Here is a 19,745-nt window from a genome sequence, read left to right as displayed (position 1 = left end):
CAGTCTAACTCAGGAACTTTTTTTTTTTTGGTTTTTCGAGACAGGGTTTCTTTGTGTAGCCCTGGCTGTCCTGGAACTCACACTGTAGACCAGGCTGGCCTCGAACTCAGAAATCCACCTGGCTTTGCCTCCCAAGTGCTGGGATTAAAGTTGTGCGCCACCACCACCCAGCATGAACATCTTATTAAATGCCTTTAACAAAATCTCTTCAAGATAAATGTCCTGGCCAGGTGGTGGTGGCACGCCTTTAATCCCAGCACTTGGGAGGCAGAGGCAGGTGGATTTCTGAGTTCGAGGCCAGCCTGGTCTACAGAGTGAGTTCTAGGACAGCCAGAGCTACACAGAGAAACCCTGTCTCGAAAAACAAAAAACAAAAAACAAAAAACAAAACCAAAAAAAAAAAAGTCCTGGAGAGAATTGGGGTCTAAGGGACATACTTTAATAATAAAGGCAGTTTATAGCAAAACCATAGCTAATATTGAGAGGTTAAAATTTTCAAACTGTACTGTGGGAACTTAGCCGTTAGTTGAACTCAATGGGAGACTAGCTCCCAGGACTTAGAAGTATGAGAAACTAGCTCCAAGAACATAGAAGAATGGGAGACCAGCTCCCAGAGCTTAGAGATCGGAGCGGCCTGGCAGGAGAAAAGAAAAATGAGGTAACAAACAATTACCAGGTGGCTAACCTGCTTCTGAACCCTAGCACAAGCCAGCACCAATCAGAAACTACTCCGTACTTTCCCCTGCCTTAGTTTCCCCTTTTTCCCTAGCAACTGTGTGGGTATAAAAACCTGTTTAAATTTTTGCTTAGTGCCAGACTCCTCTACCCCTGCGTGGGATATGAGTCTCGCCCCAGCTAGCTGGAATAAAAAGCCTCTTGCTGATTGCATCAAGTCTGTGTCTTGGTGGTGTGTGGGGTCATCGTTCCCGGGATTTGAGTGTGGGGGTCCCTCCGGGAATCTCACAATATCAACTTAAATGAAGCATTTGAGTAAATGAAACTCAAAGCATTTACAGTAAAATCAGAAACAGAACCAGGATGTCCACTTTCTCCACACCTGTTCCACATATTACTTGAAATTTTAGCTAGTGCAATAAGACAGGTGACAGTGATCAAAGAGAGTACAGATAGGAAAGGAAGAAGTGAATATATCTTTATCTGCAGATAGTATGATAGTATACATAAGTGACTCTAAAAATTTCACCAAGATACTCTGGTGAAACATTTTCTACAAATTGGCATGATACAAAATTACCACACAAAAGTCAGTGGTATTCCTATGTGCAAATGACAAATAGACCAAGAAAGAAATCAGGAAAACTGTATTTTTCATTACCGTCTCAGTAAATTATACTTTTGAAAAACTAAAACATCAACTGAAAACTTGTATAAAAACTTTAAGACATTGAAAAATATTGAAGACAATTGAAGATCAAAAGATCGCCTATTTTCACAAATGTGTAGGATTAATACTGGATGCCAAGGTCCAGCCTCGACTTCGAGAGGGGTTCTGAAAAAGGGGGTTTTGGGAGTGGTGAAAAGAATGACTCAAAGTCAAATCATGGGTACAGCCTGTAGTCTGCTGGAGATGGGCCCCCATACAGCTCTCTGTAGATAGCTCTTGGCTCTGTAGTCTACTTGAGACAGCTCCTTGCTGAAGATATCTCTCTACTAGAGACAGTTCTCTTCCGTTAGAGAAAAATCCTAAAATCTCTCTGGATAGCTCATGAGTTTTCCAACCAGTTAGAAAGGCTGCTAGAGAAAAATTCTAAAACAGCTATGTTCTCTATCCAGAGATTTCCAGATAGCTCAGCTTTTGCTAGTGAGAGGTTAAGTTTAAGTTTTCAAACTGCACTGTGGGAACTTAGCCGTTAGTTGAACTCAGGGGGAGACCAGCTCCCAGAACTTAGAAACAATGGGAGAACAGCTCCCAGAACTTAGAAACAATGGGAGACCAGCTCCCAGAACCTAGAAACAAAGGAGACCAGGACAACCTGGCAGAAAAAAAGGTAACAAACAATTGCCAGGTGGCTAACCTGCCCCTGAACCCTAGCTCAAGCCAGCACCAATCAGAGACCACCCCGTACTTTCCTTGGCCTTAGTCTTCCCTCTACCCCAGCAACTGTGTAGGTATAAAAACCTGTTTAAATTTTTGCTTGGGGCCAGACTCCTCTACCCCTACGTGGGATATGAGTCTCGCCCAGCGAGAATAAAAGAGCCTCTCAAATTCGAGTCTTGGTGGTGTTTGGGGTCCTTGTTCCCGAGCCCTGAGAGTGGGGTTCCCCCTCCCCCGCCCTTTTCCAGAAAACTTACACTAGAAAAAAAAAAATCTAAAAAAGAACTGCTATTGCTCTCTGCTATCTTATCTCATGCAAACCAAAAGCTCATGCTTTTATTTACCTATCAATTCAGTTATTTACTTCAGGTTCCCTCTTGACCATCTCATGAGTCAGCATCCCATTACCCCAGTCCCTTGATTCTTAGAAAAAGACAGCAAGCACATTTTTTTTTTTTAACTTGGCAAATGAATTCAGAGATCTGCCTACCTTTGAAAGCATAAACAATCAACTTAGCTGGGTGGGATCCTGTCCTGAGATTACCATTCTGACCAAGCCTGGACCTAAATTAATTCCGTCCCAGACTGACCTTGAACTGTGAAATCTGCTTACATTTGTATCTGATTTTCTCACAAGCTGGCTCAAAGTGTAGTTGCCTCTGTTTTTCTAGATCCTTGAAGCTCCTCATATAATTCTTATTATATGCATCCTTATATTTTGCATAGCTGAGAAATTATATATCTCATGTTTTCAGAGTTCTTTCCCACAGCTTTAAAGACTGTGCTGAAGGTCACATCATTTACGATTTTTGCTAAGGACATAGACACATCTCTGTTCCAGAGGCAGGAAACCCTGTCACTGGAACTGTCTTTCCAGTTCATGCAGGACTTGGCAATTGGAAAATGGCCATCTTACCAAAATAATCTACAGATCTAGTATAATATTCATCAAAAGTCCAACACAAGTCTTCATAAACATTGGAAAAATAAATTTCAACTTCATATGGAAACAAACAAAAAACCTGATGCCTAAAATAGTCATGAATAATAAATGAAATCCCAGATTTCAAGTTGTACTACAGAGATAAACTAAAAAACAGCACGCTATTGACATAAAAAGACATGTTGTTCAATGAAATTGAATTGATGAGGAAGAATAAGTCCACACACCTACTGTATACCTGATTTATTATAAAGAAGTAAAAACAAAAACATACAAACAAAGAAACAAACAAAAACCAAACCAAACCAAACCAACAACAACAAAGAACACACTGGAGAAAAGACAGCATCTTCAACAATTAGTTCTGGTTTACTGTATGGCTGCATGTGGAAGAATAAAAAATAGATTCATATTTATCACTCTGCACAAAACTAAATTCCAAATCAATCTGGTACCTCTACATAAGACCAGCTACTCCAAATCGGATGGAAAAGAAGTGTCTCTCAAGGTAATAGGGGACAACAAATAAATCACAAGCACATAAAGCACACAGTAAACCTACAGGAGTGGAAAGGAGAAACTCAAATGAAGCTGGGCACCCTCTCCTTCTATTGAGCCTCACCTATAAGGAATGACCCAGTAACCTCCACCAACCTTTGTGTTTGGTGGAAGTTCTCTGGCTCACACTGTCCCTGGGAAGGCTCCAGAGATGGCAGGCTCTCCTGCTCTCAGGCTCCACCTACTATGTTCATCCAGTCAGCTTCTACCAAAACCTGGCACAGACCATACTGTGATTCCAACATTATGAGTTCTGGAGTGTCCTTGGAAACTCTCAGCCAGGTAGCAGCCTGTGACAAGACTGCACTGCCTCTGGTGGCCTGCATGTTGTGCCAGCCAAAGAAACAGGAAGAAAAAAATCATCATATATCAAACAGAGTAGGAGACAATTTCCAGCAAGAAAGGACAAGAGACAAAAACATAAGGACACACAACACACAGAGGCACCTGGCACCTCAATTCATGATCAGTGGAGAGTCAATTGCTCCCCTAAAAACACTCTACTATCAAGTCAGGGAAGTCCCCAATGATCCTGCCAGACAAGCTCCCAAATTAGGGTCCAAGAATCACTGAAGGAAGACCCCAGACTCAAACAGCATGCAAAGGCAAAGAGTGTTTATTCTGCAGAAATGACCACAACATGCACGGTCAGACATTCATCAAAAAGGCAACTACTCAAAGAGTTTGCAGGTTACCTTTATGTAGGGCTAGGGGACTTTTCCAAAAGGCTTAGATTATCTCTAATATGATCGGTAGTGGGCAAAGCAGTGATATTAGTACAATTTTGATTGGTTGCTATATTAGTTTCTCTATATTACGTGAGGCCTTGATGAATTTTGGAAACCAGCTCAGTTCTTGCCTTGTTATCTCCTTCAGCTACGTGTCCCAAGAGTTCACTTATCCTCCCTAAGTCAGGGACATCATTAAAGGCCCATTGCCAGTGGCTCATTCTGAGGAGCCCAGTATGTTTCCTGGGGAATTAAAAAAAAATTGTTTTAAAAAGATTTATTTAGCCATGCAGTGGTGGTGCATGCCTTTAATCCCAGCACTTGGGAGGCAGAGGTAGGCATATTTCTGAGTTCAAGGCCAGCCTGGTCTACAGAGTGAGTTCCAGGACAGCCAGGGCTATACAGAGAAACCCTGTCTCGAAAAACAAAAACAAAACAAAACAAAAAACCCAAAAAATGAAACAACAGCAACAATAACAACAACAACAACAACTCCCCCAAAACCAAACCAAACCAACCAAACAAACAAAAATGTATTTATTTTATGTATGACTGTTCTATCTGCATGTACAACTATACAACAGAAGAGGGCATCAGATTACATTATGGAGTAGAAAAGCTGTCTCGAAAAACTAAAAAAAAAAAAAAGATTTAGGTACTGTCTTAGTCACTGCTCTGCTGCTGTGAAGAGACACTTCTGATAGAAAGCATTTAATTGTTGACTTGCTTACAATTTCAGAGGTGGGCAGAGAGAGAAGACAGATTAGACCTTACATGGGCTTTTAAAACCTCAAAGCCCCTTCCCAGTGACACACTGTCTCCAACAAGGCCATACTTGCTGTTTCCTCTAATCCTTTCAAATAGTTCTACTCCCTTGTGACTAAGCATCAAATATATAAATGCTAGTTAATAGAAGTGAAACATCTAGTTTGTACCAAGTGAATTTTTCCATGTTCAGTTACATCAATATGTGATGTCTTCATCAACATAGTCTATTATCAGGCTATCAAGGATAACCAATAGCATTATGAGTAGCCTATAATATTTGCTTGTGTGGGGTATCTATTGAACCTGACTTTGGATATTTTAAAGAGACTTAGAGGGTTAGAATTTTTAAAGACCAGGACTTCTAAAGTTGTACTGTGTTTATGATGTCTTGGGGACAAACAAGAAAGGAATATTATGGCTTAACAATGATGTGTTTGGAATGGACTTGTGTCAGCTAATCTTTGCTGTCAACTTGACACAAATGGAAAGAGAAAATCTCAATTTAAGACTTGCCTAAGTCAGATTAACCTATGGGCCTGTCTGTGAGGAATTTTCTCACTCACTAATTGTTGTAGGAGAACCTAGTTGGATATAGGTATGCCATCTTTAGGTAAGTAAGTGGGCTGCGCCTCCAAATAAGGTAGGTGAATGTAAGCTAAAAGAGTAAAGAATGACTCTTCTTTCTTCACCGAAGAATGACACCCTGAATTCAAATAGTATGTATACGCAAAGAGTGTTTTATTCTGCAGAAGCCCAGCATGTTGGGTCTCCCATTACCAAAATAGAGAGAGAACTAAGTGAGCTTGTAGGCTCGATTTAAAGCACATTGGAATTCTGGGGTAGATGAACTTTATCTTACTCTATCTCTAGGCATCCCAGAACCATTATTGGGCATAAAGGCTAGAGGCTGGGTTTTTTTTTCTATTAGTAATTGACTTGCCTGAGCTTGCCTGGACTTGCCCAGTTCTTAGGCCTAGTTTCCCTAACTGCCAACTTGACGTCTGTTATGGAATCAGCCTGGCCTTTTCAGAAGCAAGGTGGTAAGGGGTGTCTCTCCATCCTTTTCTGCTTCAAGCTTCTGCTCGACTTTCTGCTGTGGCTTTCTTTACTGATGGACTCTTGGTTATGGTGTCATCAGAGCAAAACTACAGCCTAAATGTAGCCTGCACTAACACAGTCCAACCCTTTGGAATAGTTTTTTTCAACAGTTGTGAATACCTATGTTTTACCTTGATTTTTTTTTTTTTTTGGTTTTTTGAGACAGGGTTTCTCTGTGTAGCCTTGGCTGTTCTGGAACTCACTCTGTAGACCAGGCTGGCCTCGAACTCAGAAATCCGCCTGCCTCTGCCTCCCAAAAGTGCTGGGATTAAAGGCATGCGCCACCACCGCCCGGCACCTTGATTCTTAATAACAGGTTTGGGGTGATGTAACTGTAAACGTTTGTTTAGATATTATTTCAATATTTAATAAGAAGAGTCATTGGGAAATTTTTCCTTGAACACACTAAGAGACACTATTGGAGCTCTCACTTCTTTCAAAGGCTTTTTAAGCTCTTGCTGTCTTAGTCTCCCAACCCCGTGTGCGTGTGTGTGTGTGCGCGCGCGCTTCGACTGGGACTACTGATGAATCAAGAGTTCCAGAGATCATCAGGGGGCAAATCTTGCTAGGAACACGAACCTGGAACAGTCTCCACTCTCGGTCTGTCTATGACGGAGAGCACTGCGCTGCCGGAAGTGACGTAAGACGTCCTGCGTGCGGTGGTGCGTCTGGTAGCAGGAGAAGATGGCGGTCTCCACAGGTCGGTTCCAAGCCCGGTCTGCCGCGCTCCCGCTGCTGGCCGTCCGGCTGGCCGCGCGGGACTGCGGGTGCGCAGTGCGGAGGGCCACGCGAGGTGCAGGGGGTGGGGCGGGTGGCAGGGAGGTCAGCCCGCGTGTGTCCGAGCCCGCGGTGACCGGGAGCCTGCGCGCCCACCGCCCGCGGCGGCCCTGTGGGAGGACCGGCAGCTCTGGGCGCCGCAGCCGCTGAGGGTGGAGTGTGCTGGGGCGGCCCGGGTTGGCGGTGGCGTGGCCCATCAACGAGGCGGTGGCGGAGAGGCATCCTGGATGCAGCTGGGGATCTAGGCTGGGAGTCCACCAGACACGTGCGGGAGGGGAGGACAGAACTAACCGGGAGGATGGCTGCTGTTCGGAATAAGAGAACGATGATTTTACTTAGCTGGCCAAATGCGGTTTTTTTTTTTTTTTTCATTTAAGTGTAAAACCATAGTACACTGAGCAAGACGAAAGCTAATTGCAGGACAATTTGGTACCTTAGATAAGGTGTTCTACTCCTGTCTACAATGTTCGGTTTCCTATGAGCAGAAACTTGAAATTTAAGTATTGACAGGGTTTAGAAATTTGATGACAAAAAAATGTTAAGTTAAAACAGGTTAAAAATGTTGAGTTTTAGCATTTAAAAATGATGGCTCATAAGATTTATATTTTTCTAGTTCTTATTGAATCTAGGTTGTAGAAATGGAAGGGGTTGTGTGGATGTTGTGATTGTTACATTTCAAGGTAATACCTTCATACACATTTTTCATGTTGTTTAAATTTTACCTTTATGTGTATGAGTACCATAGACAGTAAAGTCCTTGGCAGTTCTACCCCAGGAAAATAACATCAGTGGCCTGATCAGAGCTGTCTAAGACCATGGATCATTTTAAAAGTGATTATTTTAATGTTATAACCCTTAATCTCTCTACGTGTTGTTTGAAATATATGTGTTTATTAATGGGGCCATGTTTTTTAAGAGTTGTGCTCATTACTCTAAATTTTAACTAATAAAATGGTGTATTGTAATATAAAAAAATGTCAATTTGTGATTGCATTTGTTTTTTTTTTTTTTTAATATTATACACACACACACACACACACACACACACACACTGTAGCTGTCTCTAGACACAGCAGAAGAGGGCATTGGATTCCATTACAGATGGCTGTGAGTCACTATGTGGTTGCTGGGAATTGAACTCAGGAACTCTGGAAGAGGAACCAGTGCTCTTAACTGCTGAGCCATCCCTCCAGCTGGCATTTGTTTTTTGAAACATATTTAACACTATTCATATGAAAGAATGTTAAGTATTTTGAAAAGAGCAGCAATTAGATAAAATGAGTGGCACATACTTTTTATCAAACTGTTTTTGGAAATTAAGTATATACTATAAATAAGCTTTGGATTATTTGCACATGTATTGCATATTAGATATCTGTATCCTGTTTTGTTGTTTTCACTGGTTTTAGAACTTTGGTATAAGTAAAATACATTTTAGAAAATGGAGCTTATTTATTTATTTTTGAGTCAGTGTCCTATGTAGCCAGGCTAGCCTTGAACTCTAACTGGAAAAAGTTTGGAGGAAAATAATTCAAATTAGATTGAGAATTCCTTCTTAGAAAATTGAGAAACCAAAGAAGTAAAAAGTTACACCTAATTCGTCAGGCAGATTATAATCCAGTGTTCTCTCCATCATGAATAACTGAATTTGGAGTATTCCTCAAAGGATGAGTTTTATTCTATTTTAGTCTAGACACTGACTTTCATACATTCCTTCCTAGATAAATTTTCTTTTACACTCTTAGTTCCTTCTCAGATGGAAGCGTGTCTGAAATTTCCCCCTTCCTTTCCCTAAGTCAAGAGGATTTCATAGAATTTAGCTTAAGGGAAAAGATGTTTATTAATATTTGGTATCTGTCACTAAAGGTTTCATTTGATTCAATTACTGTATAAAAAAGGAAGTTCTGTGTGTTCTGTGGTAGTGCATTCCTGTAATGCCAGCTTTGAGGCAGGCTTGTGAGTTCCTGATGAACCTGGGCTACATAAGGTTAGCTTAAGCTAGGTAGTGAGATCCTGTCTCAAAAGTAAACAAAAACGGAATATTCTTCTGTTTGTCATAGTTTTAGATTTACAGAACAATCATGAAGATGGAGTGCATTCAGTTCTCTTCCTTTGATAGCTTAGTGTGACACATTTGTTAAAATTAATGACCTAATTAATGTGTCAGCATGTTTACTGTATTTATAGTTTCAGTTTTTACTTTAGGCCCCCTTTTGATATTAAGAGCTCTGTTTAGGTACTGCATTACATTGTACCATGACACTGAAAAAAATTCACTTAGATTGTATTAGTGTTTGATGGGACTGTAGTTTATTTGAATGCAGACACATGGGAGGCTTAGGAAAAAACTGAAATTTCTTTTTTCCCCTTATTGTAGGTCTGTGTAAGGTCAGGAAACAACCAAAGAAAATAATTACCCTTTTCAGAAGTGGTCAGAGTTGTGTATGTTAGAAAGACTAGTATTGGGGCAGGAGGTGACTCAGTGGTTAAGAGCACTGGCTGCTCTTCCAGAGGTCCTGAGTTTAATTCCCAGCAACCACAAGGTGACTTGTAACCATCTGTTATGGAATCCACTGCTCTCTTCTGGTGTGTCTGGAGACAGCTACAGTGTACTCACATAAATAAGTAATCTTAAAAAAAAGATGTATAGAAAGACTAGTGTGGTAGTATCCTGTTTTCCTGACTGCTCTAGACTGCTATGCTCTGTAGGCCTGCCACTTAATTACTAGCTCTTGTTTTCTTATGTGTATATATTCCATTGCTCACAAGCAGTACTGGAGGGCAGTGGCTTGAGCCTCACAACTAAATGATGGAAAGTTGAACTTCAGTGTATTTTCTTCCACAAACTTTCACTGCTGGCTTAGTAGGTTTTGTTGTTGTTCTTGGTATACATATGTTCTTGGTAAACTCTTGATACTATGAACAAATAACACAACCTCATCATACAGATAGTCCTTTCTCTACAGAGTAGTTTAGGGAAGTAAAAATGGCTATGAAATTTGTTCAAAGCAATTAGTTAAATGAAAAAGTTACTTTAGATCTTTGAAAATGTCAAGACATTAAAAGCCCTGGTTGAATACAAAGGTGAAAAAAATAGTAAAATTAATAATTGGCATAACAAGCATAGTAAGGACATTACAGTTTCTTTTTTCTTTTCTTTTTTTTTTTTTTTTTTTTTTTTTTCAAAACAGGTTCTCAATATGTAGTTTCAACTGTCCTGGAACTTACAGAGATCCACCTGCCTGTGCTTCTGGAGTGCAGGGATTATCGCCACTCCCAGTTAGTTTCATATTTTGATAAAGCACTTGCTGGATCTAGTTTGAACACAGCTCTTTTGTTCTAGTTACTTGAGTTAGGGTACAGAACAAGAAGCTTTCTTCTGTAAGGTTTGGTGAGTAGTTAAGTAGGTGAAGCCTCCTGATCCAGACCATCCATCAGGGCTTTGTGCCATGTTCCCTGTGTTAGGAACTACCTCGGGAGGTTTCTGGGTGGAAGGTTTCAGTACTATGGCATCTTCCTTTGGAGTTTTTGGTACTAGGATGGAATTTAGAGCTTCTCATAGATGCTAGGTAGGTACTCTACCTAGTGCTATGTTCCCAGCACTCTTTTTACTTTTTAATTTGCCTAACCATTCCTTGAATTTATGGTTCTCCTGGCTAAGTCTTCCAAATAGTGGAGGTTACAGGTCATGAGGCCTATCTGAAATCGTTCTTTCCGTATAACCTTTGCTTCCATTTGTGTAGATGAAGTTGCCAGGAAGGTGGAGGTAGGAGAATCTGGAGCTCAAGGTCATCCTTTGCTACATAGTCTTTTTTTCTTTTTACTTCCAGTCCATAAAGTACATGTGGGGATCTGAATTAAGATCTCCAGAACCCACATAAAGCTGGGGAATCCAGTGATGTCCATCTGTGACCCAGTGCTTGATGTGGTGTAGGCAAGACAGATTTTAGAGCTCATTGACCAACCACACTAACCAATCACTAAGCTCCAAGTTCAGTAGGAAGCACTGTCTCAAAAAGTGAAGAAGCTGTGGAGGAAGACATTTGATGTTGACATCTGGCCTTCACATACACACATGTACTTTACGTAATGATAGCATAGTATGGTAGCATAAGCTTGGGTTAGTTGCGGTTGGTGTTACTGTGCTTATAGAAATCCATGCAGACGGGAACCTTTCATAGCAAGGGCTACATAACTAAGGAAACATTCATTTAGTAATTATTTTGGGAACTGTTTAACATAAAACTTACAGGTAAATGGAAAACATGTTGACTGGAATAATAAGGTTTGTTAAGAACTACTGTGAACTAAGCGTGAACTATATGGAAGATGCGCTGTCGGGACCAGGTTTGGGAGTTGTGTGTTGTTTACAGAGTGCAGTTCATTTGTGTGAGAATAAATGTTATTTTCAGTTTAAGTTTGAATTTAGCAAATATTCAGACTATAGAAGAGAAATCTTTTTGTCATCTGTAAGGTTTTTACACATGTTGAAATAATAGTTGTAATAGTATATTACAGATCTGTCTTTTAAGCCAAATTGAGATATAAACTACTTACATCTATATGAGTACAGTTTACTGGAGTTTGATGTATTCAGAGGTGTGTGAAGTAGAATAAGGGTAAAAGAAAAAGGCCAGTCAGATGCCGATTTATTGATTTATTTAGTGCTTTAACTTAAGCACTGCTTATATTGGCTGTTTATCACTCATGACTTCACTTGTTACCTGAAACAATGGGTCATTGCCCTTAACAGCTTGCTGACTGCCACATAACCTGTAAAACCTTGCTTGCTTTTCTCAGTCTACCCTGTGGTTTCAGAGCATAAGATAAAATGTGAACTGGTCCTGTGGTTGAGGACTTCCAGGAGCTGTTCTGACTCTGGTCTATCGCTGACATCTTTTCCACTCTTACTGGTGTCAGAGTGCTTTTTCCAGGCTGTGTCCCCAGTGTGAACAGTTTCTTAGGAAGTAATTCTAAACACACTAGCACTATCCTACTTCCTCCAGTATCTAGCAGCTTCTAGATTACTTTTTGTCTTTTCACATGTGTGGACTCATGTTCTTCTTTATGTTCATTTTTATACCTTTATATTCACCTTTTTCACTCTGTTACGGCTTGAATATGATTACCCTTGTCAGAGTCGTGATGGTTGTTTGGCAGATCTAGTCATTGAGAGTTGATGGACTTTGATGTAATCAATGGGTTAATCCATTGGTGTATTCATAATTTGATGACATTTAAGGAGGGGTAGAAAGTAGGAGATATAGCCCTATTAAGGTCTTCTTGTGTGTGGTCTTTTTCTCTCTGGTTTTTGCTTCCTGAGGGCTGTGAGGTAAGCAGCTTTCCTCCACAGCTCTAAACAGCTGGGGACACGGCACCTGAGGAAGGACTGTAATTCCTGAAACTGCCCTTAAGTTGTTGAGGTGTTTGTTACAGTGATGGGAAACCTTTTACTTTTTGTATGCACTGAAAGGCCATCTGTGTTACAGTGTACATGAGTACTTTTATACTGTTTTGTGATCAAAGAAATATGGTGTATCTTTACCACAATTTTATTATTTGTCCATTCACCTGTTGATAGACATCAATTTTTTAAAATTGGCTACTTTCTAAAATTTTATTTCAGCTATTGGGAATAAGGCTGCTGTGAACATTTGTATCTGCTCTAAAATATACTTTTAAAAGGTAGATACCAAGAAGTGGAATTGCTGGGAATAGTGATGACTGTGCTTAACTGTTGGGGGAGCGGCTGTTGTGCTCTTCCAGAGGGAACTGGTTTTCCAGTCTGAGCAGCAGTGCCTGATGATCCTGCTTTCTCCACATGCTCACCAGTACTTCCTGACTTTTGGTTTTAGCCATCCTGTGCGTAGGATGCATGGGATCTTACTGCTTTGTTTGTTTGAGATTCAAGGTCTGATCATTATTTCTTACTCTTAAACACTTAACTGAGCTCAGTTAGAAGACAGTGGTGAGGATAACCTATGTCTCTTGGCAGTCTGTTCCTGGAGCTTTCCTTTGGCTTCCTTAATCTCTTTGCCAAAAGTTTAGCCTGCTGTTCAGCCCCTCCCTTACTTTATCATTGTTTCTTCAGAGCGGTGTGTCAACTTGAGTGTTGTAGGACATGTGAAGTAATCTTGGGTGCTTTGCTCCTGGGCTGCTTATTTTCTTTGTTTTTTTTTTTTTTTTTTTTTTTTTTTTTTTTTTCTGTTTTTAAAGATTTATTTATTTTATGTATATGTACCAGAAGAGGGCATCAATTCCAGTATAGATGGTTGTGAGCTACCATGTGGTTGCTGGGATTTGAACTCAGGACCTCTGGAAGAGCAGTCAGTGCTCTTAATCCCTGAGCCATCTCTCCAGCCCACTTATTTTCTTTGTTTGCAGGCTTCCTAACTACATATTGGTAGGCATCGTTGTCTTTACAGAGATGGAAGTTTTCAGTTCTGCTAGCTCTTTTGGGCCCCACCCGAGGCATAGTAATATCTGGTTCAGGGATCAGTACCTGTCTCCTCCTACCCCCAAGATAACCAAGTGAGAAGACTCCGATGGCGTCCACACTGCGTCTGTGAGCAGACTTGTGCTTCCTCTCTCCAGTTCTCCTTGGTCTAGGACAAGCTCCTCACTCAGCAGCAGGCACACTGCTGAGTCAAGACACCTTGCTTCATGGGGAAATCAAATCACTCCTAGTAGTGATTTGGACAAATAACCCTTGCACTCTTCATCTAGAACAGCAGCAGGTGCTTCCGTGGCTGTGGGCTTCTCGCAAAGTGTAAAGCTTGTATTCATTATTCTCTTTAATAGTTCCTGACCGTGGGGGCTGGGAAGAAGATGCTCACTTCTTCTTAGCAAGGCTGAGCACCTAGGAGGCAGTACTTAAAAGTCTTACTGTGGTTTTGATTGGCATTTCCCTGATGCCTAGTGATGCTGAGTATCCTTTTGTATGTTAGCCATCTATATGTTTCCTTGAGAAGATTCTATGTCCAACAATTTTTGTTTTCATTTTTAATCTTAAATTTTCTTTCTTTCTTTCTTTTTTTTTTTCAAGACAGGGTTTCTCTGTCTATCCCTGGCTGTCCTGGAACTCACTCTGTAGACCAGGCTGGCCTTGAACTCAGAAATCGGCCTGCCTCTGCCTCCCAAGCACTGGGATTAAAAGCGTGCGCCACCACTGCCCAGCTTAAATTTTCAAGTAGGGTGCCATTTAGTTTAAGTTTGAATTTACTCTATGCATCCAAAACTGGCTTTGAAATTTCAAAGCAGAAAGGGTTTTTCTGAATAACCCTGGGTGTCTGGAACTCACTCTGTAGGCCAGGCTGGCCTTGAACTCAGAATTTTTACCTCTCAAATGCTGGGATTAAAGGCTCTGCCCAGCTGAAATATTTTTAAACATTTATTTATTCTTACATTTATGTGTGTGTGTGTGTGTGTGTGTGTGTGTGTGTGTGTGTCTGCCTGTCTCTCTGTCCATTTGTACTACAACATGAATGTGGAGGTCAGAGGATAACCTGTGGGGAGTTATGTTGTCTCCCATTATGTGGAGTTTAGGGATTGAACTTGTGTGGCAGGCTTGGTGGCAAGCAGTACTGAGCCATTTTGCCAGTTAGTTTTGAACTCTCAACCCTCTGGGCTTTGCTTATCAAATGTTGGAATTATAGACATGTGTCACTGTGGTCAATTCTTTGACTATGCTAAAATTGGGCTGCTTTTTCTTGCTTTTAATCTAGTTGGAGAAGTTCTTTATTCTAGATAGAAATTCTTTCTCAGATAATATCCTTTGCAAGTGTTTTTCCCATCTTTGTCACTTGCTTTCACTTCAGGTACATAGATGTAGTAATAGCAGAATAGTAATAGCTCTAGTAATAGCCAAACAGTTTTATTACATTTAAAAAGCTCAGTAATCACTGTGCCTTTTTATGCTTATGAGACTTATCTCAGTTCCTACTGTTCTTTGTTTGTCCCCTCTCCCCCTCCCAGACAGGGTTTCTCTGTGTAGCCCTGGCTGTCCTGGAACTCACTCTGTAGACCAGGCTGTCCTGGAACTCACTCTGTAGACCAGGCTGGCCTCAGAAATTTTCCTGCCTCTGCCTCCTAAGTGCTGGGTTAAAGGCGTGCACCACCACCACCCGGTTCCTACTGCTATTTCTAAATCTGCCTTTAAGAAAGCCCACAGAGAGCGGTGGTGGCACACACCTTTAATCCCAGCACTTGCGAGGCAGAGGCAGGCGGATTTCTGAGTTCGAGGCCAGCCTGGTCTACAGAGTGAGTTCCAGGACAGCCAGGGCTACACAGAAAAACCCTGTCTCAAAAAAACAAAACAAGAAAAAAGCTTAGCTTTTTGAACCCCGTTACTGTTCTTGTTTTCTCTTGTTTCCCTTCTTTTGAGAGCTTGCACTCATGTGTGCATTTCACTTGTCTTTGCCCTCTTCCCACACCATCTAGCACACTCTACCTGGCAGAAGGGGAGTCTAGGTATTGCTTCTGTCCTTCTGAGGACTCAGGCTTTTGAGCTCTTGAGTACTTGCTATCATTCTTACAGGGTTATCCTTCGTCTCTATTGTCTTGCTTCAGGGGATGAAGATGTTACTGTGCTTATTCCTCCCAGTCAGTGTATTTGTCATCCTCATTCTCTCTGGTGTGGGGTATCATCTTTAAAGACCCGTGTGGTCACTGGTTTTGATGGGTGCTTTATGGCCTAGCTTGCTCTTGGTTTTCTAATTGGTGACCTTGTGAGAATGATTGTGCATGATTATTACCGTGTGATAGAGTCGCAGAAGTCTGATTTCACATTAAAAACAGCAATATAGATAATAATCGGGCATGTTGCAAGCCATCCATTCTCTGGGCATACTGTAATTTGCCATAGGTCTTTCAGTGTAGTGACTGAAATGTTCCTGAAAGGTACAAACAGTGCAGATTGGTGTACTGTTATTATGCTAGTATCATACTCCGATTACAAGCTGCCGTTTACTAAACTCTACCAACAAGAGGCAGTTTCCTCACAGGAAATGCTTGCTGTTGAAAAGTCATTTATTTTCGAAGTGTTTACCTCATAAGCGATAATTTGGAGGAATAGCTGTTTATTTTGGTTCATATAGTTATCTGATTATGGATGTTAACAACTTCCTGAATTATCTAGAAGAGCAGTTATAACCAGTCAGTAGTCTTTGTTCAAAGACCTCACATCTATATCTTTTAAAAGATGTATAACTCCTAATTTTACTAAGAAATCAGAACTAGGAGAAGCCAGAGTATCTTATCACTTGCCTGTACCCCTACTTTATTCTAAGGAAAGTGCCCCTTCATAGTTCTGCAATGAACACTGTTGGGTGCTCTACTGGAACATGCTAAGCTACTGCTGTGTTCTTCCTTGAGCTTGTCTATTTCACATCTATAGCATATACAGACAATTTGAGGCTTCATATTTGAATGAATCCACTACCTGATTTTGTCATTGAGTTTTTTTTAAAGATTTATTTTATTTATTTTATGTGTATGAGTACACTGTAGCTGTACAGATGGCCATGAGTCATCATGTATGTGGCTGCTGGTAATTGAACTCAGGACCTCTGCCAGCCCTGCTTGGCTCCGGCCCCCCTCACTCCAGCATAATTCACTGTAGCTGTCTTCAGATGCACCAGAAGAGGGCATCAGATCTCATTCCGGGTGGTTGTGAGCCACCATGTGGTTGCTGGGATCCGAACTCAGGACCTTCGGAAGAGCAGTCAGTGCTTTTACCCCCTGAGCCATTTTGCCAGCCTCTGTCATTGAGTTTTAAGCTCTTAGGAAGAAGCATTTTGCCTTAGTTAGTGTTCAGTCTCAGCTACACTTGGTTTAAATTGGTGCACAAATATTGAGAGAAGAAAAAAAATATTTGCTCCAAGTTCAACAGGTTTGTAACTAGGCAGCTATTTTATTGTCATCATTTCCTGTGGCATTGACTCTGTCAGTGACTTAATGAGAAAATAAATTGCTCAAGTATAATCTTACTTGGTTATATTTCGCTAAAGTGAAAGAATCCTAAAGGTTTCTTATGTCTAAATTCATTAACATAATGGGGGCTGATTTCCTCTTTATCAGTTTTTTTTCCCCCTGAGACAGAGTTTCTTTATTTATATTTCAAATGTTATCCCCTTTCCCTGTCCCCCCTCCCCAACCTCCCTAGCCCATTCCTTCTCTCCCTGCTTCTATGACGGTGTTCCCCCACCCACCTACCTACTCCCACCTCCCCGCCTTGGTATTCCCCTACACTGGGACATAGAGCCTTTGCAGGACCAAGGGCCTCTCCTCCCATTGATGCCCGACAAGGTCATCCACTGCTACATACGCAGCTGGAGCCATGGGTCTCTCCATGTGTATGTACTCTTTGGTTGGTGGTCCAGTCCCTGGGAGCTCTGGGGGGTCTGGCCTGTTGACACTGTTTCTCCCCCCATGGAGCTGCAAGGGGGTCCTCAGCTCCTTCAGTCCCTTCTCCAGCTCCTCCATCGGGGACCCCGTGCTCAGCTCAGTGGTTGGCTGCAAGCATCCGCCTCTATATTTGTTAGGGTCTGGCAGAGCCTCTCAGGAGACAGCTATATCAGGCTCCTGTCAGTAAAGACTTCTTAGCATTCGCATTAGTGTCTTCGTTTGGTGAGTGTATATGGGATGGATTCCCAGGTGGGCAGTCTCAGGATGGCCTTTCCTTCAGTCTCTGCTCTATACTTTGTCACCATATTTCTTTCTGTGAGTATTTTGTTCCCCCTTCTAAGAAGCACTGAAGCATCCACACTTCGCTCTTCCTTCTTCTTGAGCTTCATGTGGTCTGTGAATTGTATTTTGGATATTCTGACCTTTTGGGCTAATATCCACTTGTCAGTGAGTGCATACCATGTGTGTTCTTTGTGACTTGGTTACTTCACTCAGGATGATATTTTCTAGTTCCATCCATTTGACTGGAAATTTCATGAAGTCATTGTTTTGAATAGCTGAGTAGTACTCCATTGTGTAAAATGTACCATATTTCTGTATCCATTCCTCTGTTGAGGGACATCTGGGTTGTTTTCAGCTTCTGGATGGCTGCGATCTAATTAGAAGGTTTTTGTTTTCTGTAGTCTAACAGGGCTGGGAGCACAGGTTAGTGGTAGATTGTTTTCTGTGGTCTAACAGGGCTGGGAGCGTAGGTTAGTGGTAGATTGTTTTCTGTGGTCTAACAGGGCTGGGAGCGTAGGTTAGTGGTAGAGTGGTTGGGGTGCTTGAAGCCCTTGGTAGTGGTTGAGTGATGGAGACTAGACAAAAGTAGGCAAAAATTAGCAGAAACAAAAACCTCACCCACACAAAAATGGAGTCTGTGTTGTGTTGGCCTACTACTCCTAGGCATGGCGCCTACCCTGGAGTGTGATTGATAGATCCAGTGATAATCCAGCAGAGAAAACTGACAGGTAGGAACTCACAGAGACTATGGCCGCATGTACAAGACCTGTGTAGGTTCAAACCAGACAAAATCCCAGCATTGAGAAGGGGAAGTGGACTCAAAGGCCCACCTATCCAAGAAGGTATTTACAGTTGACAACTGCTGGCATTTTCATTTTGAGGGTTGTTACTGAGTCAGATATTTCCAGGCATAATTCTTATTTAAGGGAAGTTTGCCTTGGGTGAAATAATGTGTGAAAACTAATCTACAAAAGGCTTATTTCAAACGTGCATCTCTTAATAATTATGAGTTTTTTATATTGACATTGACATTCTTTTGTATAGGAGTTAAAGTTCCTCGTAATTTTCGCTTGTTGGAAGAACTTGAAGAAGGACAAAAAGGAGTGGGTGATGGTACGGTTAGCTGGGGCCTTGAAGATGACGAAGACATGACACTTACAAGGTGGACAGGCATGATTATTGGGCCACCAAGGGTCAGTGCTATAAAATATACATGTTTAATGTTAATATTTATTGTTTATTGAGTGAACAGTTAATTTTATTGATATTAAAAGCAACTATGATAATGTTTGACAGGAAAAATTCCTTCATTTTTATATATTATATGTACATTTATTTATTGATGCCTCCTGTTGGAAGTGTATAAACTTGATTATCAAGAAGAGGACTGGGGTAGAGTGGCATGGTTGTTGTCCCCAAAGTGTTGGTGTTTTAGTAAAAAAGAAAAGCATTCAAGTGCTAGATTCTAATATGGCTGAGCAAGTTCCCCATATTTCTTCTACCTGGAATAAATTTAGGAAAGCTGAGCATAGGAGTTACCTTTGGAATGGGCTATCAAGGACTACTGACTGGTAGGATTTTCAAAGGTGGAGATGGGGATAGAAAACATTCCATATCAGAGAGGAAGAAAAGTATGGAAGCGGAGGGACTGTGTGGGAGAGTGTGTTGCATGTTACCTGCTCTTATGTGACTGAAGATCTCTAAATTGACATACAGTGATCACACATTGCTGTGTCCCCTAACGTTTAACCGGCCTGGGATGCTTAGTGCCCTAGTTCATAAAATATAGTAGCAAGTAAGTCACTTCTAGACATGGTGGTAGAACATGTGAAATTAGTATACATACAACATGGGATTTTTAGCAACAGTAAAACAAAATAACTAGGATTCTTTTTTTTCCCCCTCTTTGAGACGGGGTTTCTGTGTAGTCCTGCCTGTCTTAGAACTCACTCTAGACTTGGCTGCCCTTGAACTCACACAGATATGTTTGTTGCCTCTGTCTCCCGAGTGCTGATATTAAAGGGGTGCACCACCACCGACTGGCTAAGAATCTTAAATATTTTCTAGTGTTGCTGTTGATCTCTTGTGCATTTGTTCTTATGTCTTTCTCAGGTTTGTGTGAAGGTTTTTT

General features: G+C 41.3%; 1 protein-coding gene across 6 annotated transcripts in view; it reads left to right on the top strand.

The window, feature by feature from the left end:
* The first annotated feature begins 5,530 nt into the window (after window positions 1-5,530).
* The window catches only part of Ube2v2 (ubiquitin conjugating enzyme E2 V2), a 38,922-nt gene continuing 24,707 nt past the window's right edge, over window positions 5,531-19,745 (top strand). The window contains exons 1-2 of one of the 6 annotated variants that reach the window (XM_031363181.1): window positions 5,531-5,648; window positions 18,659-18,807. In XM_031363181.1, the coding sequence (XP_031219041.1) occupies window positions 18,763-18,807 (45 nt within the window). In that variant the 5' untranslated portion in view covers window positions 5,531-5,648; window positions 18,659-18,762. Of the gene's footprint in view, window positions 5,664-6,728; window positions 6,852-6,895; window positions 6,919-10,186; window positions 10,208-18,658; window positions 18,808-19,745 lie in introns of those variants that run through there. The other 5 variants (XM_031363180.1, XM_031363183.1, XM_031363179.1 and 2 more) reach the window with 5 other exon arrangements.

Source organism: Mastomys coucha, unplaced genomic scaffold (genome assembly GCF_008632895.1).
Source record: "Mastomys coucha isolate ucsf_1 unplaced genomic scaffold, UCSF_Mcou_1 pScaffold12, whole genome shotgun sequence".
Lineage (NCBI taxonomy): Eukaryota > Metazoa > Chordata > Mammalia > Rodentia > Muridae > Mastomys > Mastomys coucha.
The sequence above is the reverse complement of the archived record's forward strand: the minus strand, read 5'-3'. Positions and strand labels throughout refer to the sequence as shown.